Source organism: Castanea sativa, chromosome 12 (genome assembly GCF_040712315.1).
Source record: "Castanea sativa cultivar Marrone di Chiusa Pesio chromosome 12, ASM4071231v1".
Lineage (NCBI taxonomy): Eukaryota > Viridiplantae > Streptophyta > Magnoliopsida > Fagales > Fagaceae > Castanea > Castanea sativa.
Genome location: NC_134024.1, coordinates 5,877,808 through 5,904,131, shown reverse-complemented (window position 1 = coordinate 5,904,131; position 26,324 = coordinate 5,877,808). Strand labels below are relative to the sequence as shown.

Genomic DNA, 26,324 nt, shown 5'->3' with positions numbered 1-26,324 from the left:
TATTCGGTCTACTTTGGTCTTATTTGGTCCATTCTGTCTACTTTAGTCTTATTCGGTCCTATTTGGTTCACTTCGGTCCTATTTTGTCCACTTTAGTCCTAAGATTGGAGAAAGGGAAGTGAATAAGAGAACCGAAATAAGATGAAGAAAATGGAAGATCAAGGGTGAGTCCATCTTAGGCTCTTATCTTACAGCTCAATGAAAATCAACACAAGGAAAACGACATCAACAAAAATCTTGGACAAGAAAGGAAGAAAAGGTCAAGTTCCTCTTACATTCCTCTCAAAAAAATATTTTTACATAAACTTTTCATATTTTATTTTTCAGATTCAAGGGTTGAGATTATAAGTGTGGGGAGTAAAAGGACCTGAATGGGCATATGGGCCTTTGGACTGTAGCATGGAGGGCCGACCTACTCCAGAATTAAACTCTACAAATTGGCCCATACGCCGAGGATCCGAGGGTACAGCCGAGAGTGAGCTTCTCCTCGGACAGATCCAAGAAAACTCAAGACTTCATTATGAAGGTCAAGGCACAACTCTGGAAAGACTAATGGTTAAAAGGGGACACCCTGAACCTTCTAGATGCACCAGTATTAAAGAAAATATCAAGTGCAAAGGCTGCCACCTCCGCATTAAAGGCTCTGCACCTACCTCCCTGGCCGCATTAATGGGGAAGTGACCCCTGAACAGTAGGGCTGAAACTTCTAGTCACTGTCCAAAAAGTATCAGGGAAGGAAGTATTTAAGGGGGGTGGAGGTCAGAGAAGTGGGGGGATCAGCAAAAAAGAAAGAAACTAAGAGTTGTAACTTCTAAGGAAGAAATATCAATAATACAGAAGTGGTCCTCGGCTTACGTCCGAGGAGGTTTTTTTTTAGTTATCTTTTGTTATTTACATGTGTTTATAACTCTTAACCCGTTATTAAGTTCTCAGCACTTCTAATCTAGGTTACAAGCCCACGCTCTATAAATTTTATTGTCTAAGGCTCATTGGGCCTGAGCCCGTAGTTGTCTTTGTATCCAGGTGCAATTGTGCACTTACAATAAGTTTTTTTTTTCCTGTGTTCATTGAAAGAGACATTCGATATGTTCTTTCCAAAAATAAACGATACTTTGAGATTATAATTTTTTTTTTCCTGTGTTCATTGAAAGAGACATTCGATATGTTCTTTCCAAAAAATATACGATACTCCCTCTAAAGCTAAAAACTTATTATAAGTTGGAAAAATATTTAATTACAAACAGTAGAGAATAAATAACAAAATATTAGGATTAGTGTGGTATAAATATTTTGAAAAAAATGTTTGCCTTAATGAACTATAATATATTTCATAATAAATTTTGTAACAACATTATTAACTTAATTAATATATATATGGTTAAAATGCAAAATTGACCCTCTAACTTTCTTTAGATTTCATTTCAGTTCTCTAACTTTACTTTCATTCATTTTAGTCCTCTAAGTTTCAGATTTATTCAATTAAGGCATTTCCGTTAATTTTTTTTTATAATTTTTTTTTAAAAAAAATCTGAAAATTATTTTTCAATCATTAATTGAATTTTTTGAGTTTAAAAAACTTGAAGAAAAATTTATAAAATTGAAAAATTAACCACAACATATAACAAAATTTGATGAAAAAGCCTTAATTGAATAAACTTGAAAATTAGAAAATTGAAATGAAATTTGAAGAAACTTAGAGGGTCAATTTTGCATTTTACCATATATATATATTTATTTATTTATTAAAACACACTTCCATTTTGCAAATCAATTGCATGCATCTCTCTTTAGGCCAGGGACAAAATGAGAGGAAATTGAAAAGAGTGAGGATTTTTAAATGGAATATGAGTAGATTTGTAGGTGAAATTTTCCCCTGGACCACTTTGTTGCATACCACAGACAAAGTTTCCAATCAATAATAATGGGCAAAAGCCAGATATCCACATAAGAAAATGTGAAGTTATTGGTTAGAACACCAACTTCATTACATTTTTCTTGTATATACAGACAGTTTCAAACACATGCAACACCATGGAACTGATATTAATGTTTTTCCCCCCTAATTTGAAACCTACAATATTCATTACATGCTTATTGCTCTTTACAATCAGGCTAATAAGCTAATAACTGTCTTTTTCGTATAGGTGGAATTCGAATCTAGGTCCATTGTTTGACAACAAGAGACATTATCAATTGAGATAAACTTGATTAATGTTGATGTTATTAACACCATATTCTGAAAATTTTATGGCACAAGTGAGTGTTGGTGCTCGCTCAAATATATCTCAGCAAGAGAAGTGTGTAATGCTGCACCAATTGGAAGGACATCCTCATCAAGAAAGAAGTAAGGGGAATGCGGGGAGTGAACTGAACCCAAGTCCTCATTTCCAATTCCAATGCCAAGCATAACTCCTGGAATCAGTTCTTGATAGTTGGCAAAGTCTTCACCTGCCATCATTTTCATGCCCACCTTGACATTCTGAGGACCAAGCAAAAGTTTGCCTACCTTCTGCACATGCAGGTGCAGTTTCTCATCATTCATGACAGCAGGCAATAGCGGGTAATCTTCTTCTTTCATATCAATATATGCACTACATCTGTGTACAGCAGCTTGTCCTGCAATAACCTACATCCAGCCTCAGTTATATACCTCACCAACTTTGAAACTAAAGATTGCTCTAATTAAAATGCTCGTCTTTGGAAACAAATCAGTTGACAGTTTGCTACGGAACTGATGAACTACTAAAGTAGAGAATTTACGGGGATAAGAATGGAATAGGAAGCTTAAAATAACTCCATAAAGCTGACAATTAGTGTCAGCTAAGGGTGCATCTTGAAACACTATCAAGAACAAATAACGGTGTTAGGGTGGAAAAATTGCAATGTTATCTGCATACACCAAAGCCAACTGCTTGATTCTGCCACTACAGTTCACCCTTTTCCAGGAGGATTTCCAATGCCAGCAAATGCAAACAAAGAGTATTGAACAGTTGAAATATAAAAATTATGCAGAAATTGAATTTACAAAAGATATATTGCTTGATATTTCAAAGACAATTCACGTCCTACCTTGTGTTGTAGACCAATGAAGCAGCAAAACTATTTTCTAATAAAGTAAAAAGTGAAAAGGTTAAGGTCTGGTATATACCTCTTTCAACCGTTGCCTGAGTTGGTGCATGCCTTCAGTTGTGAGAGTCCTTAAAGTACCCCCAATTTCAACATATGTTGGAATTGTGTCCAATGTAGTACCACCTTTGACGTAAGTAACGGATAGCACCTTCAACGAAAAAACTAAGTGTTAGCTCTACGTCACATTGGAGGTTTTATATGCTTTCAGTCACCTATACCCCCCTGCCCCCCAAACAACAACAACAAAAAAGATGTTGGCTATTTACTTCATTCTTGCACAACCATATAGCTGAAATATTTTGAAAATAGCCCCCCAAATTTTTTTTTTAAAACCTTCTATAAGAGTTACTAAAGGGGACAACAATTTGGACCTGAAAGAGTTAAGTTAGCAGAGAATAGAGGGGAGCAATTTATTTTGTTTGGGATAGGGGGGGGGGGGGGTGTCAAACTCATGCAGATGAAGGCTTTGTAGCCTGAGGTTCTACAGAGAGTTTTTCACAATGGAGCAAAATGAAAGCTACAATAAGCAACCAACCCAAAAGCTTAAATTATCATATGGAGAGGCCAACGAGTACATAAACCCATGACCAAGCACTCACCCAGTATGGAACTTTTCAAATAGATTACATTAAAAGAATTGAGGATAGAGACATACCTGACTATGAAGGGGATCAGTTTCTCTCGAGATGAGCTGTTGCAATGCCAAAATTACAAATGATGCAGCAAGAATTGGATCCACATTTTTATGGGGATCTGCAGCATGCCCATCTTTTCCTACTATTTTTGCTTCAAAGAAGCATACTGCAGCTAAGGCAGGCCCTGAAATGGAATCTATACTTCCCGTGGGTAGAATAGGACTAATGTGCATTCCAAATATAGCTTCAGCATCATGAAGAGCACCATCTTTTATCATGTGATATGCACCAGTACCTGCCTCCTCAGCAGGTTGGAAAATAAGTCTCACAGTTCCCTTCAGTCCCAAATTAAAAGGAGTTTTAGAATAACATATGTTGAAGAAAAATTTAGAGAACTTTGAGAACAGAGAGACAAAAATATTTTATGAACATTTAATTAGAAACAAGTGCCAACTTTCCAAGGGCAAGGCAGAATTCTAGCAAACACCAAGAAGTGGTGTCTGCAAAGCACGTGAAAAGTAAATTCTAAATCTTTTATCTATTAATTATTACTCAACGACCTATTTGCTGGAATTACTGAAAACACATGACAACAAAAGAGTGGATCTGGTTGAACTTAATTCATAAAAACATCAAGAAATGAACACACTTGCATCAGGTAGACAGCCAAGCCAGCTAAAAAAATTAATAAACCCTTCTATTGAGTAATAACAGGAAACATGTTGTGAGTGCACATGTGAGAGCTGAATTGCACATCAAGAAACAACTAAGAAAGTGAGTAGCTTTATATTCACAACTGGGTTCAAACACTAATGCAACAGAGTAGTGTCCCAATATGTACACCATTGATAATTCTCTGAGATGCAAATGAGAGGTCATTTTGTACATGCATCGATTCTGTAGTTGAATGTTATGCTAATCCTAATGTGTAATCAAGATGCAAATGATTGGTAAGGAAGAAACATTCTATACTTAATTTTGCTGACAAAGTGAGTTTCTCTACGGTCCTTAGTAGTTTCTCTTTGGTCCTTGTCACATACCTTTGAGAACCCACATTAAAAACGAAAGTACTAAACCCTTATAGAATGAAATCACTTTCATTCATTTCATTGCAATTTTAAAAAACAAACCTTGAGCTTATCTTTGCGTTGATTAAGCAGCTTAGCAGCACCAAGAAGCATAGTTGTGTGAGCATCATGTCCACACCCGTGCATTTTCCCATTGATCTTACTCTTATGCTCCCATTCAACAAGCTCCTACACATATCAAAAACTACAATTTGAAAAACAAACACACACTTATACAAACACAAACAAAACATGAAAACAAAAAGGATTATGGATTACTTGCAAGGGAAGAGCATCCATGTCAGCTCGAAGAGCAACAACAGGAGGAGAGCCAGAGCCAATTTCGGCAACAATTCCGGTTTTGGCAAGTGGGTATGAATAAGGGATGCCAAGCTTGTCAAGTTCTCTGCGTATAAGAGCACTGGTGTTGTGCTCTTCGAATTTGAGTTCTGGGTATTCATGGATTTGCCTTCTTATTGAGACTAACCAATCTCTGTCTTGCTGAGCTGAGCTTAGAAGCTGTTGCGCATAAGTTGGATGCTGAGAACTCTGGATTGAAGAAAGGGAAGTGAGTGAGAGAAACAATATAAGATGAAGACAATGGAAGATCAAAAAGGGTGTGTCCATCTTAGCTTTTACAACCTGAATGATACTGAAAATCAACAACGTAAAACGACATCAACAGAATCTTGGACAAGATGGAAGAGAGGATCAGGTTTCTCACATTCCTCGCACAAAAACTTTCTATTTTTTGCTTTTTAAACTTTTGACTACTATTTTTTTTTTTTTTTTGTATTCAAGAGTGGAGATTGAAAGTTGACTTTTAAACTTTCAATCTCAGTCGTCAACAACTATTGCACACAGTGCAATACTACTTAGGGTAGATAGTACTGCACCTAATCTGAATTCTAGGGGGGAGAAGTACAAATTTGGCCCAGCCATAGCTTATTCCTGTGGCAACAATGAACACGAACTGTAAATTTGATACGGTAAGATACAAAATTAGCAAGTTATGAGTTGAGATTTAATAAGTGTCATATTTGAATTGATATGATTAACCCATTTAATAAATTGGTTGGATTAGTGTTTAATCTATAGAATTTGTCTGATCCGTTTAATTAAATTACATTTTATTAGTATACCCTTCAAACCCTAGATGTATAAACTTATTAATTGTTGTGATTTATTTTATTTAATATATTATGATTGATTATTTGCGATATTAAAATGTGCTTTAGTCTTGAATTATTATTTGTGATGCAGTTACTTGTTGGTTTTGAATTTTATATTAATTAATTCATATCAATTTGGTTAATACTATTTTTTTTTCTTTTTGATAAAATCTGATAAACAAGTCGACAAAACTGACCCATTTAGTAAATTGGTCATATTAGGATTATAGAATCTTGACTCATTTAATAAACATGTCAGATTAGTGTTGATCCATATAGTTGAATACCCATGAGTCGACACAACATGAATCCGACACTTGAACACGAATTACCACTTTACAAGGTTGGAAATTTATTATGTCTAGGACTCCATAAAAAATAAAAAATAAAAAATAAATTAAAAAAAAAGTATATAAAAAGTTAATGAATGTCCTAAGAACATTTGTTAATAAATCATTTTAAATAAGTTTTTATGAAAAAAAGTAATTAATATTTTGACAACTTTTTCAACTTTTCTAAAATGATTTATTTAACATGACCCAAAAAGTAAATATACTATTCAATTGTATACAAGATCAAGTATATAAGAAACATGTATTTGTATTACAAGAATTGTGTATAACAATATTTTACACAATTTTTGTCACAACTCATCATGTAATGAGCTGTAAATGGTGGAGATGTAGACTCATAGTAGACTAGACCCATTATTTTTCTGTATCGCTCACAACTCACCATGTGATGAATTATAACAAAAATTGTGTAAAGTATTGTGGTATCAACACTACTCGAGATTATGTTATGATTGTACTAGTCCCTAGTAAGACCATCTATACATGAATAAAATTATTGCCTTTAAGATGAATGATTATCATTGGATCTGTATTGGAATCTTTGAAAACCTTGAATGTGACTCTTACAATTATACCATTCGCAGGGAAAACAAAGAGGGAATTGAATAGTAGATTTGGAAATTGGAAACGGATTTTCTTGCACACAATTGCATCACATATGAAGGCTTTCGAGAATTTCAACATCAAGGGGTGGTGGCGCAGTTGGCTAGCGCGTAGGTCTCATAGCTTAAAGAGTTATCCTGAGGTCGAGAGTTCGAGCCTCTCTCACCCAAAAACTTTTTTTTTTTTTTTTTTTTCTGAAACACCAAATAAAGACCAAACACTTTCAAATTTATAGCAAGAAAGATAAGACCAAACACTGTTTAAATTTTTTTTTTTTTTTTTGCCCCCTAGAATATATCCTGAGACCTGGAAATTGCAACCTTTTGAGGCAAGACACTCGAAATTATGAAAACAGAAAAAGCAGAAATGAGAGGTTTTAATTGAAACTAGAAAGAGAAGAACCTAATAATATATTGAACAAATTCTAAATAGCCAAACTATATCAAGGTTTAGGACACCTCATATCTATGTAAGAAGCTTAATAATATTCTGCAAACAATATTGTGTAAGTTTCAATTGTAAAACTACCATCATGGTAAGCACCCATCTTTGAAGCTTAAATACACTTAGAATAATAGCAACATTAATAACAATACAGTGAACTTGGACAATCAATAAAGCTTTACCCGAATGACATGCCTTTATTTAACTACTACTGGATTATAAGTCAAAAGCCCCTGACCCTGAGTATAGCACCCTCAACCTGGAGGTCCTGGACGTTGTTACTCATTCCTATCCTGTGTACACTAACCTTTTTCATTGTACATGGTTCAATTCCAGCTTGACCCTATCTCTGATTTCTGTTTTCATGCATTCTTCTCGTCTAAACACACAAGCATCTCAAACACCCGCATTCCAGCAAAATTTTTGTAATCATCCTAAACATTCAAGATGAAACAATAAAGCTAAGCTGCTAAGGATATAACATTTTCACAACAGAATCTAAGCGACAACAAAATTGCAAAATTGTTGTAAAAATGTTGTGCCGGTAGCACTACTAAGATGATAACACTAACCATCCCAAACATTAATGAGTACATTTCATGACATGTCTGCAGAAAGTAAACAATTATCAGTACAGTTGGACATAAATCACACTGTACACAAATTTATCAATAACAGAGTCTTAGTCCAATTTTGAAGTTTCCAAATCCTTATGCTAATTCCAAACAATGGCTTAATTCAGTATATATACATAGAGTTGGTTCAAAACAGCAGCAGATGAGGATGTATTGCACTTGTAGGGTTTCTCTCTGTAAGAACACCAAAGTTGTCCAGTGCTCCTCAACATCATACACAAGAAGGTATTTTTTATCACCCGGATATATCACACTCCTCTCACATGGGAGTGAATCGAACCACTATTTTATATTGGTACATCCAACTAATATAAATAAAAATTGCGTTATACACAGAAGTGACCGTACAGTAATCAATTGTACTTGTTTCACTCCGTAACAGAGTTTAGGGGCTGTAAAAATCTCAACCAGATCTTAAATCTCACAATTCTACAAATATAAAATGTCAATGATTTAAATCTCAATTAGAAGTTTTTTTAAGCACATGATTTATTAAAATCCCAACCCAGATTGGGTACTTTTAAAGAAACCATTAAATTCAACATGGAGCTGAAATGAGGACTTGTTTTAGAGGCAAGGCAAGGGAGGGATTTGGACCACCATGCAATTACCACTTGGTTGTGAGATGTAAAAATTAAGATGGTAAAGAAGATAACCTTTTATCATTTTATTATCATTTTAATTTTTGAAACTTTTACCATGTTAACTTTTGCATGTCACAGCAAATGGTAATTGCATGGTACAACAGCTACGGATCTAAATCCGTGAGATAAACAACCCAAGTAGCCATGATTCTAGGTCTGTTTGAGTTGTAAGGAGGCTTAGGATTATGAATGTAAAAGATCATGGGTTTGTGGTTTGTAAGAGACCATAATTTTGTTTGACTTGAAAAAGACTATAGGTCTGTTTGAGTCGAAAAATATTGAATTGTTTTGAGTACAGTTTGAAAAATGTTTGCAATTTTTAAGTGGCTTGGGTCACCCAATACGATGCAGTAACATGCCCACACCATTTCGGATCCAGTGCATAGGACGCACTCCACCCAAGCCTTACCCTAAGAAAGACTAAGTTTCTTTTGAATTACAGTTTTGTCTTCAAAGAGTATCGAATTTTTTTTACTCTTTCTGAAAAAGACTTATTCTTTTGATAAGTTCTTTCTCAGAAAGATAAATAGTTCTTCTGATTTTTAGCTTTGTTTAGAAGTAATACTAATATTATTTTCTGTACCTAAATCATTGACACTTTTTAATTGTAAAATTTTATGATCTTCAATCCGAACCTATGATCTGATCCGAAGACCTTCCAATAGATTCTTTATATGATGCTGATTTTAACAACCCCAAAGAAACCTCTGGATTGATGATCTCGTCAAGCCACACCAAATCTTGATGCTCTAGCTCAATCTGTTGTACATAACAACAATGCAAGGTTAGATCTTAGAAGACCAATTTATCTGAAGATAAAGACACAAATAAAACCATATCCAAAAATCCAAAAAGTAATCCCTAAAGGAGTATAAAAAGTCTTGAGCAGCAAATTAAAACAACTTAAAATTTCTTGGAAAAACTTGCAACATTAATTAATAAACACTATCTTGAGAGTTTTCACTTACCCTTGCATTGGCATCTGCAAGATTGTCCTTAGCAGAGACCATGTTTATCAGGGTTTCATTATCAAACGCAAGACTATTTTGACTGCTAGACGACTTGTTATGCAAGCAGTCAACACGGTTACCAAGAGTCAGACCCCAGGACTCGGAGATATTGGGAGCTGGCTCATTTGTGCCATATTCGTGATGTACCCCCCAATGACCACTATTTAAGTAATTGGGAAAAGGGTAAGAGCTGCAAGAAGAACCTAACTCTTCTTGCATCTGCGAGTGAAATGGGTATAACATGTTGCAACCTAGTGGCTCTGACGAGACACCCAACATATTCCAGCCTGCCTCCAACTGCAAATCAACCTGTAGTTAGAAAAATGAATATGATAGGTACTTAACTAGTTAACCTACACTTGGATGATAGAAATTATTTTATGCTTGAATTTAATTCCTTTCTCACCTCATCAGATGCTACTTCTGCCACTTTATCCTTTCCAACATAAGTGTTATAACCATTGTACTCAATGGGTGCTATAGTGTTCGATATAATTCCATCAGACTTTTCTGCAGGAAAACGTTGAAAACTCGTGGGATAATTTTCAGCTTCACTGCCTAATTCTGTAGACACTGAAGCTGGTGCTGGCATAGACCGTGCTTCTTCAAGAGAAGCTTTAACTGTGGTAGGAAATGACACAGCAGGTGCAACGGGGGTTAAAGTTGACGGGGAGAAAAAGTTGCAATCTAATGGCTCTGGTGGATGGGCATAGAACATTTTGAGTGCTTCCTCCATTTCCAGCTCAAACTGATAGAAGAAACATGGATAACCAAGATAAGAGTAAAATTAGTTTTCTGCACTATTAATTCCCACAATTTAATGATAATAAAAACTTTTTTAAGATGAAAGTAAAATATTTTCTCACTTCTGTAGCTTTGACTTCTGCCACCTGATTTTCTGTAGCGTACTCACTATAACTATTGCTACATGCAAAGGGTGCTACAATGTCAAATCTTGTTCTGCAATTAATAAGATGTTTTTCAACTTGCTCTGGAAATGCTTGAGACGCTGGAGCCAATGTTGGTTCAGATTGCCTTGCTTCACAAGAAGATTTGACAGTGATAGGAGTTGAAACACCTGAAGTGTTGGGAGGTAAACTTGATGGGGAGTCCCCTGGAGACGGGACATAGAACATACGCAAGAGATGCTCCATATCCTTACTAAAATCAACCTGACGAAAGACACATGAGTGCACAAGATAAGTACTTGATTAATTTACTATACTCCTCAATTCCAAAATAAATAAATAACATAGAAAGTGTCCTATCACCTCCGAAGATGTCACTTCTGCCACTTGATTTTCTGCAACATCTTCATTATGATAGTCTCTGTGATTGTTACACTGAACAGGTTCTGTAGCATCAGGCATCATTTGATCAGAAATTTCAGCATAACAAGATTGATTACTCGTTTGATAAGTTTCAGCCTGCACTTCCAATGCAGGAGATACAGGAGCCAGTGCTGGCTTAGACTTTGCAGGTCCACCTTTGTTACTCTTTTCTTCATTATTGAATAAACGACAAAGCACAAAGGCCTTCTGCATAATTTTAAGTACCCAAATGAATCGGATGAATGTAACGTCATTGCCTGATATTTACTACAAATTGAAATACCACAAAGATGCATATAACAGTATGTAAATACATATCAGAAATGTTATAACTAATAATAATGAAATAGAGGAGATTGTCATACAAAGCCATTAGATGTATAATAGGTGTCCATTTAGGGAAGCCACTTTGGTAAGCAAACCATGATGAAGGCATGTACATAAAAAAAAAATTTCAGTCCAGTGAGAGTATATTTTAAAATTTTCATTATTGGCTTTAGAATCCCTCAGTGATTAAAAAGTTGTGATTTGCAGCTAGTGGAAGCACATTCATGCAAACAATTTTTAAAAAAAAGTACAAGATAACAATAATATGCATGGTTCCGTCAATTCCATGCTTAAGTCCATGAGCTACAACCCCAATCAAAATTCACTATGAACAATATGGATTACAACCACATTCAATGAAACCTCAAAAAAAATTAGCACTCTCACAAGCATCACACGCAAATGTCACAAACACAAACCATCCCAAATCCTATTACACCCAAAACAAACTCTTAATATTAATTGACAAACTCATATACAAGACACTCACAATCTCAAAACCTTGATACACCCAATGTTGCTCTTACATTAACAAAACAAACAAATTCTCAATTCATACATGGGAGTCTCGTTCAACCCAAAAGAAACCATCAAACTACTTTTTGAAAAAAACTGACTCCCTATTTTTCCGAGTCTCCTCCTCTCCTCAATAAAACCTCATTCTAGATGCACACTTAGTGAGTTTCCCTTTTGGCCAGACACGCTAAGCGTGCATTTACATGCACTTTGCTAATTGCCATAAAGAATTTTAAAATTAAAATTATTTTTTCACAGAAAGGCCGGGGGGGGGGGGGGTGGTGGTGGTGGTGGTGTTGGTGTTGGTGATGGAGGCTTTTCTGGTATGAAAACTGGTAAATTAAGCACAAAAAACTGACTTTGCACAAGTAATAGTGTATTCTGAATTTATAGGAGAAACATATAAGCCAAAAGACTTACCTTTTTAAAGTAGGGATAACTCTCTTAATTCGCCAATTAAACATATCAGGAGATCAAAAAAGGTCTGTTTGAGATCCGCTTATTTTGCTGAAACTGAAAACTTTTTGCTGAAAATATTATAGATAAAGTTAAAAATTAGCTGAAAAAGTGCCGTGAGGCCATTGATAGTAGCAAAAACAAGTTAAACGGTAAAATAAAATAAGTTAAATAGTAAAATAAGCTGGCTTTTTAATTTGGGGCCAAACACACACTAACTCATCAACAATGTTCACTCAGTTATATTTAACAAATTTAACAGCTTTCACAATCATTTTTAATTGAATCAATCCTCTTTTAAAGATACCTCCAATGATTTAGGCAAAACGATCTTAAATCAAAAAACACAGACACACACTCCGTTGAGTAATCAACAAAAAATCTCAGGTCAATATCACATCAATCAAACAAGCTGAATAGAGAAGGCCAACCTGACCAGGGTGTGTTCCATCAAGGTCCTTCAGGGTTGTGCGGTACTCATGCATTACCCACTTAGTCCCTTTACGAGAACGACCTATATGGAAGACCAGAGTTTTTTTCATTCCAATCACTTTTCCTTCGGACTTGATTTCCCTATCATTACCAGTTACTTTCCAGTGCCCTTTCTCGGTTTTCCTATTCCTCCCCTTCCCTTTCTGATGCTGCAGGCTTTGTGCAGCAAAGAAGAACCACTCTTGGTCCTTTGTATCTATCCCAGATTTATCTACAGTCAAAAAACCCAGACTCAGCATAAAATTTTGACAAACAAAATGAGAAACTCACATCACATAAGTATATATACTATTATTTAATCAACAATGAGATAAACAAGAAAGTAAAGTATCTATACTATTATTTGATCAACAATTATACGGGCATAGAAGCAAACGTACTACTTACAAAATTTCAGTTGCAAGATCAAAATGAAAGTCAAACAAAAATTCTTACAAAGAGTGATTTTTAAATTTTGTTATCAAAGTTAACAAAAAGGGAAACTAATAGTACCATCAAAAAAATAAAAATAAAAATAAAATTCAAGGTCTAAAATAAGAAAATCAAATGTTCAAATTGAGTAAGTGCTAAAATCATTACTTTGAATTCAAACAAAAAAAAAATTAAGAAAATTAACTTTCTTGTCACAATTATGCAAAAGAGAAACCACCAACAAAAATTATATCAATTTTTTTCTTTCTGGGGAAGTAAATGTATTAAAGAAGAAAAATAACTATACAAAGAGCAGAGGAAGATGCCCCAAGAAAGCATCAGTTATACGAGAATAAACAAAAGAAAAACACCTTGCATATCTAACACAACATACCAGAAAACACACACACTGTTAGGACTGGAATATGGAATCAGGTAGCTGCCATGATCTCTGTAGCCATCTGTTTTGATCAATTAATCTAATACACTTGTCCAGGAAAAAAAATCTATAAAAAGCACACAAAACAAGCAACAATCTACAACATGATTCCAACAACAATTAACAAACTAATCCAAGGAAAAAAAACACTTTCCTATCTTTCAAAACAAAGTAATAAATTTCCAAGAAATGCAGGTGGGTGTGTGATAATAAAAATAAGAAGATTACATTGCAAATCCCAGGGCTCCAGTTTATAAAACTCAACTTCAGGAACAAAGTAAATATCTTCATCATTCCCAGTAATCTTCGGCTTCAGGAAGAGTTCGATGAGCTCCTTGTCCGTCGGACTAAATCTGAACCCAGGTGGCAAATCCAAACTCAGCTTTTCCATCACACACTCACACACACACACACACACACACACAGATAGCTTTACCGAGAAACCCAGAAAAAGTTTTAGTGAGAAAAAAAGAGAAAAGCTTACAGAGAAACTTTCTAAGAAGCTTTACTGAGAAAGCCAGAGAAAGCTTTACTGAGAAACTATCTAAGAAAGAAAGCTATTCCAAACTCAACACTTCCCTCGCACAAACACACACAGATGAAGCTTTACTGAGAAACCCAGTAAAAGCCTCACTGAGAAACTTAGAAGAAAGAAAGATACTAGGAATCAAACACTAGACAGGCTCTGCTCTTAAAATCCATAACGGAAAACCTGAGCACAGAAGAAAATGAGCTCAGTTGTGAGGAGGTCTTGGGCTTCTCATATCATCAGTTTAACTTATCTAACAAGTTGTGACTTTTGGACACACATATTCGTCCTTACTACTTGTTAGGTAAAGGTGAGTCCACGCCTTGCTTCAATGTCGTCAGCACAACTTGTCCAACAAGTTGTGACTTTTGCATGCATTTTTTCCAACTTGACTGTCGGACAGAATTCACACGTCTTAAACTAAAGGTGTGTGTCCCTAAAATTTTTGAATTAAATTTATTTTTTTTTGAATACTTGTCTAACAAGTTTCATACAGTAAACAAGTTAAATAATAATTTTGGACTCAATTTTTTCTTGAGGTTCTAGATTCCTCGTCTATCAATTGTTTGTTATTATCACTAGTATAGGTCGTGGTGGACCTGGTGGTAGAAGTTTTCTGCATCCATCTGTTAATATTATATTTAAGGACAAATGTTAAACTATTTTACAATTTTTTTTTATAAGAGGTTAATACTTAGTATAGTACGTGATTATTGTTATTAGCCTGAAGTATATCATTTGTTGTTAAACTCTTTTTAAGCCACGTCAAGTAGCATTTCGATCCAATTTGATCTATTCTATTTCAATACGTTTCCAATTTGATCTATTCTATTTCAATACGTTTCGATCCTATACAGTTTACTTTGATTCATTCAGTCCATTTTGAACAAACTATGCCATAAATTGTTTTTTCTTAGGTTGTCTTTTTAGTTTTTGGCCTAAATATGTATATATATTTTTTTCATAATCTTTGAGTAGAAAAATATAAATTTAATTCTACTTAGACCAAACTCTTTAGCTTTGGGCTAAAAATTACAAACAAAATATTTATTAAAAATTAGAGACATAGCCCCTTAAAAAAGTAGTAAAAATGATAAATATTCTAAACATTACCTTAAAATTTAAGCTTCAATAATATAAATATTATATTTATATAATAATTTAAACTTAATATAACATATATGTGTTTCATAAAATGTGAGTATACAATGTTATAAAAAAAAATGTTGTTCCTCAAAAAAAAAAAATACATACATACATACATACATACATATATATATATATATATTGGATAAGTTCAAATTAGTCAATCAATCATAGTATATTAAAAAAAGTCATTTTAATATCCTCTCCAATTATATAAAACAATTGATAAATGTATTAGAACAAATTCACAAACCAATATGTTCACAAAAATATAATTGGTTTCACTAAATCAATGTAATAAATGCATATCTAGATTATTGTTTAGGATAGATCTATTTAAAAGGTTTATTTTTTAATATAGAAGATATCTCAATGTATAAGATTTATATAAAAAAAAAAACTTATTATATCCTAATATCTTTTTTTTTTTTTTTTGTGGCTAAACACACCATATGGTCCATATCCATTCTATATGTATTTCAAGGCTTCACATGCAAACGCTCACTGAAAAGTTCTTTTGCTCTTGAATTCATTCACACTATAATGCAGATAGACACTTTATCACTTCGATTTATGATTTATTTTTAGGTAAACGACTGTTTATTTGTTGAAAAAAATAAGAGTGATGGTTTTGAATAAAATTCCAAGAATATCTTAAACAAGTTGAAAATTAATTCAGAAGATATAGAAGTAATAGAGGCCAAGAGTATGAATCTATTGGATTTAACTCATTTGATAAGTCTTAGGAATTATCGATAAAATTACTCAACCATACTCACCTACTTCTAATGGCTTGCTTGAAAGAAAAAATTTCTCTAATTGGATTAACAAATGCTATACGAATAGAATCAAATGCTCTCTTAAACCTTTGGGTAGAAGCAATATCAATTTCTTGTCAATTGTCATGTTTTAAATAGGGTTCCAAGTAAGAAAACTAAAATCAAACCTTTTGAGTTGTGGAAGGAGCATAAACCAAATTTTAGATCATTTAAAAATTTGTTTGAAATTTGCTTATTTTATTGAAATTGAAATCTTTTAGCTGAAAGTATTGTAGATTAAAGTAAAAGTAAGCTGAAATAATATAGTGAGACTCATGAATAGTACCAAAAAGTATAGTAAAATTATAATAATTGAAATTCGCTTATTTTAGATCATTATCCATGAACAGTGCAAGAAGCGCTCTCCAGAAAGAAAAAAAGAAAAAAAAAAACGCAGATGCGCAAAACGCGCTGCATTCCAGCTATCCAAACCACACCTAAGGGTGTGTTTAGATAACGCTTATTTTGCTAAAATTAAAAAATCAATATATATATAAAAGCAGAGACCTCATGCAGAAGTGCATGAGGTTCTGCCACGTGGCGCTTTGTATGAGTACTTTTTCATTTAGCTTTTCACCTCTTATCTTCTTAGCAATGATTAGTTTAAGCCATAAATGTAGAAAATTAATGATTTGGTTCTACTCCCTTTTTCAACTTCTTGAACTCTTCCACTTTTAATTTCATTAATTTAATAAATAAAAGGTTTTCTCCATTCAATGTTAGTTTTCATGTTCTTTTATATATTCCAGTTTCACAAAATATCAAAAGGCCAAAAGAAAAATAAGACTGGAGAGATAGAGAGACAAAGAGTGAGAAATTAGTGTCAAAAGAGTATGAAATTGCTTTTGGTTTCAGGTGCATATGCTCTAAACTCCTTAACAACATTATCAAAACTTGATACAATGCTTTCACAACATATGGGGTTTCTAAAAGATATGTGTTTTTTTGTTTTTATTTATATTTTTTGAAAGTGTTTAATATTTGTAAGTGATTAAGGGACTTAGATGTAAGTATAATTAAACTTAAGATACGAAATGGTATAAGTTTACATTTCTCTGTTCAATTATTGTTTTTTTTTTAATCTCTTCACATGTATATTTAGTTTTAAGAATTAGAAACCTTAAATCTTAGATGTTTAGAATTCAAAAGTTCATGTGTTTTCTTTAAAAAAATAAATAAATACTTCTTAAAAAAGAAAATGAAATAATAAAAAAATTTATATTGGAAACAGTCAAATGTAAGAATTATATGCATGTACACGTGATCAAACAAAAAGGGCATGTAGTAACATTTTTAGAGTCTAATTAATTATTGTTACTTATGGATATATTGTGTTACATTTTTTTTTCATTCATTATTTTAGTGATGTATAATACATGATTGAAATTAATTTTCCAAACATTATAATACACATGAGTATTATAAAATAACTAATAACGAACACGCGCATCGCGCGGGACATCCACTAGTTATTACTAAAAGTACTGTATATAAAAGTAAAAATTAGTTGAAATAGTACAATGCGACCCATAAATAATATCAAAAAGTGCAGTGAGACCCATGAATAGTAGCAAAAATAAGCTAAACAGTAAAATAATTTTAATATTTAATTGATTCCCAAACGTACATTAAGAGTCTGTTTAGATACCGCTTATTGCTGAAACTAAAAACACTGTAGCAAAAAATTATTAAATATGTAAATAATACCGTGAGATCTATTTTTAATAAAAGTTTTGTTGAAAAAAGAGGTTTGTGAGTCCCGTGAACAGTGCACGAGACCCACACGCAAAACGTTGGACGATTGCCGCTATCCAAACGTTCACTAAGTGAGCATTTGGATAAGCTCACGTTTTGCGTTTCCTTTGCGCCTCTTGCACTGTTCATTGTCCATGGACAGTGCATTTAAGCATATGAACAGTAAAAATTTTGTGAACAGTAACATTTTTATTTTATTTTTATTATTTTTAATTTTCAGCAAAATAAACGGTATCCAAACGAATTCTAAAACAATGTAGCAAAATAATTTTTAAATGTGTGAATAGTGCCATGAGACTCATTTTTAATAAAAAAGTTCCTGAAAAAATTTGTGGATCCCATAAACAATGCACAAGACCCACTGAACAACAATGAAACAAGCTTCTCTATGAAGAAAGAAAGAAAAAAAAAAAGAAAAAAAAAAAAGAAAAAGAAAACTAAAACGCAGACACATTACGTTTCAATAGTATCCAAATGAATACGAAGTGTGCGTTTGGGTCAAGATGAAAAATAAATATTTTACTATTTAGCTTATTTTTGCTACTATTTATAGGCCTCATGCACTTTTGGCTCTATTTATGACCCCACTATACTATTTCAATTTTTACCTTTATTTACAGTACTTTTAACAATAATTTTTTAGTTTCAACAAAATAAACAATATCTAAACATATCCTAAGTGTGCGTTTGAGTTAGAATAAAAAATGAAAATTATTTCACTATTCAGCTTATTTTTGCTACTATTTATGGCCTCATTGCACTATTTGACACTATTTATGAGCCTCACTGAACTATTTCAACTAATTTTTACATCTATTTACAATGCTTTTAACAATAATTTTTCAGTTTTAGCAAAATAAAAAGTATACAAAATTACCCTAAGAGTGTGTGGTTGTCTGGCTGATATAAGTCTTACAGATCCTAAAACATTCTAAATAGGAATTAGCTATTAACTCTGTTTTTCTTAGTTATACAATTTGTTGGACAACCTATAGATTTTTGGACATTGAACATAATATAACTTCAGAATAAGGTGGTGCTATTTTTCTTGATGAAAAAAAGTAGGGAGTACAAAAGTTCAATAAAATATTTTATCACAACATTATTCTTCTGCTTCTCCTTTACAGACACAAGAAAATTTTAAATTAGATCCTATAAGAAGTAAAAGAACGAAGGTAGAGAAAGATTCTAGATCAGATTATAAGGTTTTCCATATTGAGGAAAATCCTCTAAATCAAAAAGAAAGTTTTAGCTTCACTTAGTCTTAACACTCTATTTTAGAAGTAAAACATAGGTTGTAAATGGGCCCTTACAAAGAAAGATTACTAACTACTGTTGCTTACTGTAATATGTGATTTGAAAATTCATTAAATTGATGTAAAAATTCTGAGCAGCCGTTAACCAAACTACATCTATTTTCAGGAATCTATGTAAGAATATTTATTGAATATTCTGAAACAATACATGCACTTACAATATAGCAACACTAATAATAAAACATTGAATGTCAACAACCATTAAAGCTTTACCTGAAGAAATTCCTGAATTTAACTACTGGATTATAAGCCGAATGCACCTGATTATGAAACCTTCAATCTGGAGGCTGTACAATGTCACTCAATCCAATCCTGTGTACATTTAGCCTTTTTCATTGTAGATGCTTCAATTCTATCTCCACTTGATTTCTGTTTTCATGCATTCTTCTTGTCTAAACACACAGAAGCATCTTAAAAACAACCACATTTTCAGCAAACAAATTTTAACCATTTCAAACATTAAAGATGATAACACTAACGAAAATCATCGGTTGACTTAAAGAGTACATATCGTTACATGTTTACAGAAAGTATACAATTATCAGTACAGTTGAACATAATTCACACTGCATACAGATTTAACAACAATGAAGCCTTGCTCCAAATTTGTAGTTGCCAAATCCTCTCACTGATTTCAAACGATAGCTTAATTCATTATATACATATAGAATTCATTCACATTACCAGCAACTGAGGATGCATTACCAGTGCTCATCAACTTTATACACAGAAGTGACGGTACAGTAATCTACCATAGTTTTATTGTCTCTGTAACGGAGTCTGTCTGGATGTTTTTAAAAACTTGATCAGGATCTTGAATCTCATAATTCTACTATTCTAAAACGTCAACGATTTATACCGCAATTAGAGTCTTCCAAGAGTAGAAGACCATTAACTCTGTTTGACCTGGAAAAGGCTATAAGTCCAAGTCTGTTTGAGTTGAAAAAGAGAGAAACTCTTCAAAAGAGACTTTGGAGAATGTTTGCAAATGTAAGTGGGAGGAGGAAGAGCTCCCATTTTCAGCAAAATCCCCAGAATTTTGGAGGAACGTAACGATACATACTAGACTTCAGCGAATATTAATAAATCTTTGAATTTTAGCTTTGTCTTCAAAGAATATTTAAACTTTGTTTTGAACCTTTTAAGAAACAATATTCTTTTGGCTTCAAAAAACAGAGAGTATTCTTTTGAATTTTATAGCTTTGTTTCCAAAGAGTATTAAAAATTCTTTTATTCTTTCTGAGGAAAAACTTTTCTTCTTATAAGTTCTTTCCTAGAAAGATAAATAATTCTTCTGATTTTAGCCTTGTCTTTAATATTACTAATTATTGATCTATCTAAATCATTGACGTTTTTTTAGTTGTAGAATTTTATGATCTTCAATCCTATGATCAGTTCCGAAGACCCTCACACAGATGATGAAACCTTTGGCTTGATGATCTCTTCAAACCTCACCAAACCTTGATACTCTTGTTCGAACTGTTGTACATAAAAACAATGCAAGGTTAATTTTCAAAAGACAAAAATAAACCACTTTGAACAAGTAAAAATGTACCCACAAAGGAGTATAATAAGTCTTGAGGTGCAAATTAACACAAATTAAAATATCCTGGAAAAACTTGCAAGATAAAATAATAAACATCTTGACAGTTTTGATGTACCTGTGCATTGGCCACTGACCCACCGCATGACCCATTGTCCAAAAAAGAGGCCATGTTTTTCAGGGTCTCCTCCTCAACAGCAAGATTATTTTGACCCAAATATGCGTTACAAAAGTACACATCTGGTTTATAAATTGAATCCCAGTACTTAGAGATAATGGGATCTGGCTCATTTGTGCCATATTGGTCACACACCCCCCAATGACGATCATTGGTGGAAGGGTGATAGGTGCAAGAAGAATATAACTCTGCTTGCACTTGAGAGTGAAATGGGGAATACATGTTGCTAACTAGTGGCTCTGCTGAGATGGAGAATATATTCGAGCATGCCTCCACCTGCAAATCAACCTGATGTTAGAAATATAAATGAATAAGATAGGTACTAAACCAGTTAACTACCCTGGCAGATAAATTTCTTTTATGCTTGAATTTAAATCCTTTCTCACCTCATCAGATGCGACTACTTCCACTTGATTTCTATCAACAGAAGTATTATAACCATCGTTCTTGTACTCAATGGGTGTTTTAGTGTTTGATATTATTCCATCAGAATTTTTCGCAGGAGAAAATCGAAAACTTGGGGGATAATTGTCAGCTCCACTGCCTAATTCTTGAGGCACTGAAGCTGGTGCTAGCATAGACTCTGCTTCATTAAGAGAAGCTTCGGCTATGGTAGGAGAAGAAACAGCAGGTGTAACGGAAGTTATCTGGTCAACCTGATGGAAGAAAAATGATTAACCAAGATAAGCATATAACTAGTTATCTGCACTTCTAATTCCCCAAATAATAATAATAATGACAATTGTACCCACAAAGGAGTATAGCAAGCATTGGGGTGCAAATTAATGCAACTTAAAGTATCCTGGAAAAACTTGCAAGAACAAATAATAAACAATAACTTGAGAGTATTCACTTACCTGTGCATTGGCATCTGACCCACTGCATGACCCATTGTCATTAAAAGAGGCCATGTTTTTCAGGGTCTCATTGTCAACAGCAAGATTATTTTGACTGCAAGATGTATTATGAAAGAACTCATCTGGATTATTAGGAGGATTAATAAGTGTTGAATCCTCAGAGATATTGGGAATCAAAACGTCAGGAGTGATGGGGGACAAACTTGGTGGAGAGTCCGCAGGGGACAGGACATCGAACATATTCAAAGATTGGTCCAGATTAAAACCAACCTGATGGAAGATATATGAGTGCACAAGATAAGTACTTGATTAATATATAATACTCTCAATTCCAAAAATAAAAACATAGAAAGTGTCTAATGATGAACTAAGTTCCTATCACCTCAGTAGATGTCACTTCTGCTGCTTGATTTTTTGCAACATCAGACATCATTTCATCAGAAATTTCAGAATAACAAGATTGAATACTTGTTTGATGAGATTCAACTTGCACTTCGAATGCGGGAGATAGAGGAGCCAGTGCTGGCTTGGACTTTGCAGATCCACCTTTGTTACTCTTTTCTTCATTATTGAATAAGCGGCAGAGGACAAAGGCTTTCTGCATAAAGTAAAGCACCAAAGTGAATTGGATGAACATAACATCATTGCTTGATATACACAACAAATTGAGTTTCCACAAAAATCCAAATAACAGTATGCAAATATGTGTCAGAAATGTTATAACTAATAATAATGAAATAGAGGAGGTTGTCCAACAAAGACATTTGTTACATAATAGGTGTCAGTTTAGGGAAGCACCTTCAGTAAAGCAAAAGCAAACTAATGATAAAGGAATCTACATAAATTTTGTTTCGAGTCCAGCGAGGGGATAGTTTAAAATTTTACTTATTAATTTTCAAATCCCACAGTAATTAAAAAAAAAATTGTGATTTGGGGCTAACTAATAGAAGCACATTCACAAAACATACAAACAAACAAACAAATTCTTAGTCCCAAAATTTGGAGGTCAAGTATGGATCCTCAACAGATTAGTTAGGGTCCATTCTACCCTATCTAAAGGCATACTCTCTGTTACACTCTTAATTGATATGTCATTTTTTATAACTTCTACTAGTGTGATTTTTGGTCTTCTTCTACCTTTTTTTGTTCCCTCAACTTAGATCAACTCACTCTTTCTTACTAGTACATTAGAAGCTCTCCTTTGAACATAACTAAACTATCTTAAGCGACTCTCCCTCATCTTTTCATCAATAGGGCTACCCCTATCTTTAAGCACATTCATGCAAGAAAAGAAAGAAATAATTCTCATACAAAATAACATATTTAACATGGTTTGGCTAACTCCATGCCTACATCCACAAGCAACAACACCAATCAAAACCCACTATCAAGTATCAACATTATGAATTACAACCACCTTCAACAAAACCTCAAACAAATTAGCATACTCTCACAAGAATCACATACAAATGTCACAAACAGACTATCACAAATCCCATAACTCCCAAAATAAACTCTTAATACCAATTGACAAGGAGAAACTTAGAATTCTCAAAACTTAATACGCCCAATGTTGCTCTTACCTTAAGAAAAAATACAAATTCTCTATTCATAGGTGAGGGTGTCGTTCAATCCAAAAGAAACCATTAGACTACTTACGATCAGAAAAACCACTCCATGTTCTTCTAATAGTCTCCTCCTCTCCTCAATCTCTTGAGTTAAAGCCACCAATCTCTTGCAACACTGTCTTTATATAAGATTGCAATATCTAACTCTTTATGGATTAAGAGTACCTTCTTTAATGGATAAGAAATATCAAAATTCTTCTTTAACAAGGAATTGACTTTCATTCCACATCATTTTAACCAAACCAAGTCAGAATACGAATTTGAGCCATATTCTAACAAATTTAATGAGGCATGTCAATTCCTATTATAAGTGATAAATACCACATTAGTAAAAGTAAGGAGATGTGATAGTCCTATATATAGAGTAGCAATGTACCCAACCAAAATCTACTTTTAATTATATGAATTATAACCACAACCACAACCACAACCACAAACATAAAAAACCAGAATCCCTAATACATCAAGGTGTTCTTGCCAATAATGCACTTGGCAAAGCATTGTGTTATGATTTTCACACACAACACAGAAGCTACACTAACACTATTTATAAGACTATCTCATCTTCTTACTTCTCCTTAGAATCATAACACACAATAAAGTGGAGTTTAGATTCACTTCGTTAATTTCTATAAAATTTTTTTTTTTTTTTTAAGTAAAAAGGATAAAAGGAAAAGCTTTCTTTTTTTGGTGTGAAACTGACCAAAATAAGCTCAAAAAACTGACTTTCAGGGTTGAGGGGAAATGGCCCTTAGATTTAATCCCATTAGTAGAGGTTTGGCAAGTTATACAAGTAATTGCGTATTCTTAAGTTATAAGAGAATCATAAAAGCCAACAGCCTACCTTTTTAAAGTAAGGACAACTTGCTTAATTCACCAATAAAACATATCAAGAGATCATTAATTCAGCAAGAATGTTAACTCTCACTTAAAATTAGCAAATTTAACATCTTCCACAACCATTTTTAACTGAATCAACCCTCTTTAAAGTTAACTCCAATGATGTTGGAGGCAAAACGATCTTAAATCAACACAAAAAACAAAAGGAAAATAAACAAAACAAAAATTCTATTGAACAATCAAGAAAAACTTTCAGGTCAATATCACATCAATTAAACAAACTGAAAAGCAAAAGCCAACCTGACCAGGGTGTGTTCCATCGAACTCATCCTGGGTTGTGCGGTATTCATGCATCACCCACTTGGTCCCTTCTCCATTAGGAGTACGCCCTCTATGGTAGACTAGAGTCTTTTTCATTCCAATTAAACTCCCTCTGGACTTGATTGCCCTATCTTTACCAGTTGCTTTATAGAACCCTTCCATGGTTGTCCTGTTCTTTCGATTCCCATTCTGATTCAGGCTCTGTGGATTGAAGCAGAACCACTCTTGGTCCTTTGTATCTATCCCACATATATCTACATTCCAAAGAGCCAGACTCAGCACAAAAATTTGACAACCAAAATGAGAAACTCATATAAGCATTTATAAATATAATTATTTGCTCAACAATGAGATATTCATATGGGCATACTAAGCAAATGTTAGTACTTACAAAATTTATGTTGCAAGACCAAAAAGTCACAAAGCAATGAAAGTCATATAAAAGTTCTTACGAACAGTGATTCATACTTTTGATATCAAAGTAAACAATTGAAAAAATAATAGTACTACCAAATTCAACATAACAAATAAATATACTGAAAAATTAATAAAAGGAGTTACAAATGCAAGATGTAAAATAACAAAATCAAATGATTATATTGAGTAAGTGCTAAATCATACTTTGTAGTCAAACAAATAAAAAATCAATCTTCTTGTCACAATTATACAAAAGATATACTACTAACCCAAAATTCAATAATTTTTTTTCTGGGTACGTAAATCTGTAGGAAAAACAACTATACAAGAGCAGAGGAACACAGCCCAAGAAAGCATCAGTCTTTACATAAGAAAACGCCTTATCAAAAAAAAAAAAAAAAAACGCTAACTAGATGCCTATGCCCAATAGGCCAGTCCAAAAAAAAAAAAAAAAACCTTTCATTGCTAAGACTCCGTGAACCCAACCAGACTACACCAAGATCAGAAAACAAAAAAACAATACAATACTTTCATTTTCACTCTCAATTTCACAACTTGTTGAGCGTGAATAATAGACCAAAAGTGGCGGGTCCATGTAGATTCAAGTAGCTGCCATATGATCTCTGTAACCATCTGTTTTGATTAATTAATCCGATACAATTAACCATATAAAAAAAAAAATCTATAACAAGCAACAATCTACAACAGAATTCTAACATTAACAAGTAACAAACTAAGACAAGGGAAAAAAAAAGACAACATATTCCTACCTTTGACAACAAAGTACACAATATCCAAGAAATGAAGGTGGGTGTGTGATAATAAAAATAAGAAGATTACGCTGTATATCCCAGGGCTCCAGTTTATAAAACTCAATTTCGGGAACAAAGTAAATATCTTTGTCATTCCCTGTGATCTTTCGCTTCAGGAAGCGTTCGATGAGCTCCTTGTCCGTTGGACTAAATCTGAACCCAGGTGGCAAATCCAAACTCAACTTTCCCATCACACGCGCGCGCGCTCAAACCCTCACACCCTCACACTCACACACACACACACACACACAGAGGAAGCTTTACTGAGAAACCCAGTAAAAGCTTTACTCAGAAACACACGCACACACAGGAAGCTTTACTGAGAAACCCAGTAAAGGCTTTACTCAAAAACTATCTAAGAAAGAAAACAGGAACAGAGAGAATGAATGCAGTTTGTCTTGGTCTTCTTTTTTTCCTGGTGGGAAAGTCTTGGTCTACTTGTCTTTATAGTACTCACCACTCATCAACAACGCTATTCCCACCAAACTTCTCAAACAAGT

At 33.5% G+C, this 26,324-nt stretch overlaps 3 protein-coding genes across 4 annotated transcripts; all 3 read right to left on the bottom strand.

The window, feature by feature from the left end:
• Nucleotides 1-1,941: 1,941 nt before the first annotated feature.
• Nucleotides 1,942-5,570, bottom strand: LOC142618518 (IAA-amino acid hydrolase ILR1-like 5). The gene is made up of 5 exons (XM_075791460.1): nucleotides 5,111-5,570; nucleotides 4,895-5,020; nucleotides 3,785-4,099; nucleotides 3,149-3,277; nucleotides 1,942-2,626 (listed from the first exon to the last, which is right to left on the bottom strand). The coding sequence occupies exons 1-5, from the start codon at nucleotides 5,456-5,458 to the stop codon at nucleotides 2,246-2,248; spliced, it is 1,299 nt and encodes a 432-aa protein (XP_075647575.1). The 5' UTR covers nucleotides 5,459-5,570; the 3' UTR covers nucleotides 1,942-2,245.
• A 2,332-nt stretch (nucleotides 5,571-7,902) lies between these two features.
• On the bottom strand, nucleotides 7,903-19,983 carry LOC142620077 (uncharacterized). The gene is made up of 9 exons (XM_075793511.1): nucleotides 19,934-19,983; nucleotides 19,442-19,501; nucleotides 13,893-14,017; nucleotides 12,754-13,025; nucleotides 10,964-11,230; nucleotides 10,559-10,864; nucleotides 10,099-10,440; nucleotides 9,651-10,001; nucleotides 7,903-9,441 (listed from the first exon to the last, which is right to left on the bottom strand). The coding sequence occupies exons 1-9, from the start codon at nucleotides 19,981-19,983 to the stop codon at nucleotides 9,307-9,309; spliced, it is 1,908 nt and encodes a 635-aa protein (XP_075649626.1). The 3' UTR covers nucleotides 7,903-9,306.
• On the bottom strand, nucleotides 19,696-26,241 carry LOC142619112 (uncharacterized). 2 transcript variants are annotated; one of them, XM_075792178.1, is made up of 7 exons: nucleotides 25,853-26,241; nucleotides 24,575-24,849; nucleotides 22,189-22,404; nucleotides 21,807-22,076; nucleotides 21,336-21,605; nucleotides 20,890-21,225; nucleotides 19,696-20,707 (listed from the first exon to the last, which is right to left on the bottom strand). In XM_075792178.1, the coding sequence occupies exons 1-7, from the start codon at nucleotides 26,013-26,015 to the stop codon at nucleotides 20,636-20,638; spliced, it is 1,602 nt and encodes a 533-aa protein (XP_075648293.1). In that variant the 5' UTR covers nucleotides 26,016-26,241; the 3' UTR covers nucleotides 19,696-20,635. The 2 variants fall into 2 exon arrangements, with proteins under 2 accessions (XP_075648293.1, XP_075648294.1); XM_075792179.1 differs by having other exon boundaries at nucleotides 25,783-26,234.
• Between the last annotated feature and the right edge of the window lie 83 nt (nucleotides 26,242-26,324).

What these genes read in the sequence shown, in the direction of transcription:
- LOC142618518 (XM_075791460.1), bottom strand. Translation starts at nt 5,458, where the DNA reads ATGGACACACCCTTTTTGATCTTCCATTGTCTTCATCTTATATTGTTT. An exon ending in AACGCAAAGATAAGCTCAAG is followed by an intron (nt 4,100 to 4,894) that starts GTTTGTTTTTTA and finishes TTGGGACTGAAG; the next exon opens with GGAACTGTGAGACTTATTTT. An exon ending in CTGATCCCCTTCATAGTCAG is followed by an intron (nt 3,278 to 3,784) that starts GTATGTCTCTAT and finishes TTTTCGTTGAAG; the next exon opens with GTGCTATCCGTTACTTACGT.
- LOC142620077 (XM_075793511.1), bottom strand. Translation starts at nt 19,983, where the DNA reads ATGGTAGATTACTGTACCGTCACTTCTGTGTATAAAGTTGATGAGCAC. An exon ending in TATAAAGTTGATGAGCACTG is followed by an intron (nt 19,502 to 19,933) that starts GTAATGCATCCT and finishes TCCAGATTGAAG; the next exon opens with GTTTCATAATCAGGTGCATT. An exon ending in TTGCAGATGCCAATGCAAGG is followed by an intron (nt 9,442 to 9,650) that starts GTAAGTGAAAAC and finishes TATGTACAACAG; the next exon opens with ATTGAGCTAGAGCATCAAGA.
- LOC142619112 (XM_075792178.1), bottom strand. Translation starts at nt 26,015, where the DNA reads ATGGGAAAGTTGAGTTTGGATTTGCCACCTGGGTTCAGATTTAGTCCA. An exon ending in AAGTAGTCGCATCTGATGAG is followed by an intron (nt 21,226 to 21,335) that starts GTGAGAAAGGAT and finishes GTTGATTTGCAG; the next exon opens with GTGGAGGCATGCTCGAATAT. An exon ending in GGTCAGTGGCCAATGCACAG is followed by an intron (nt 20,708 to 20,889) that starts GTACATCAAAAC and finishes TATGTACAACAG; the next exon opens with TTCGAACAAGAGTATCAAGG.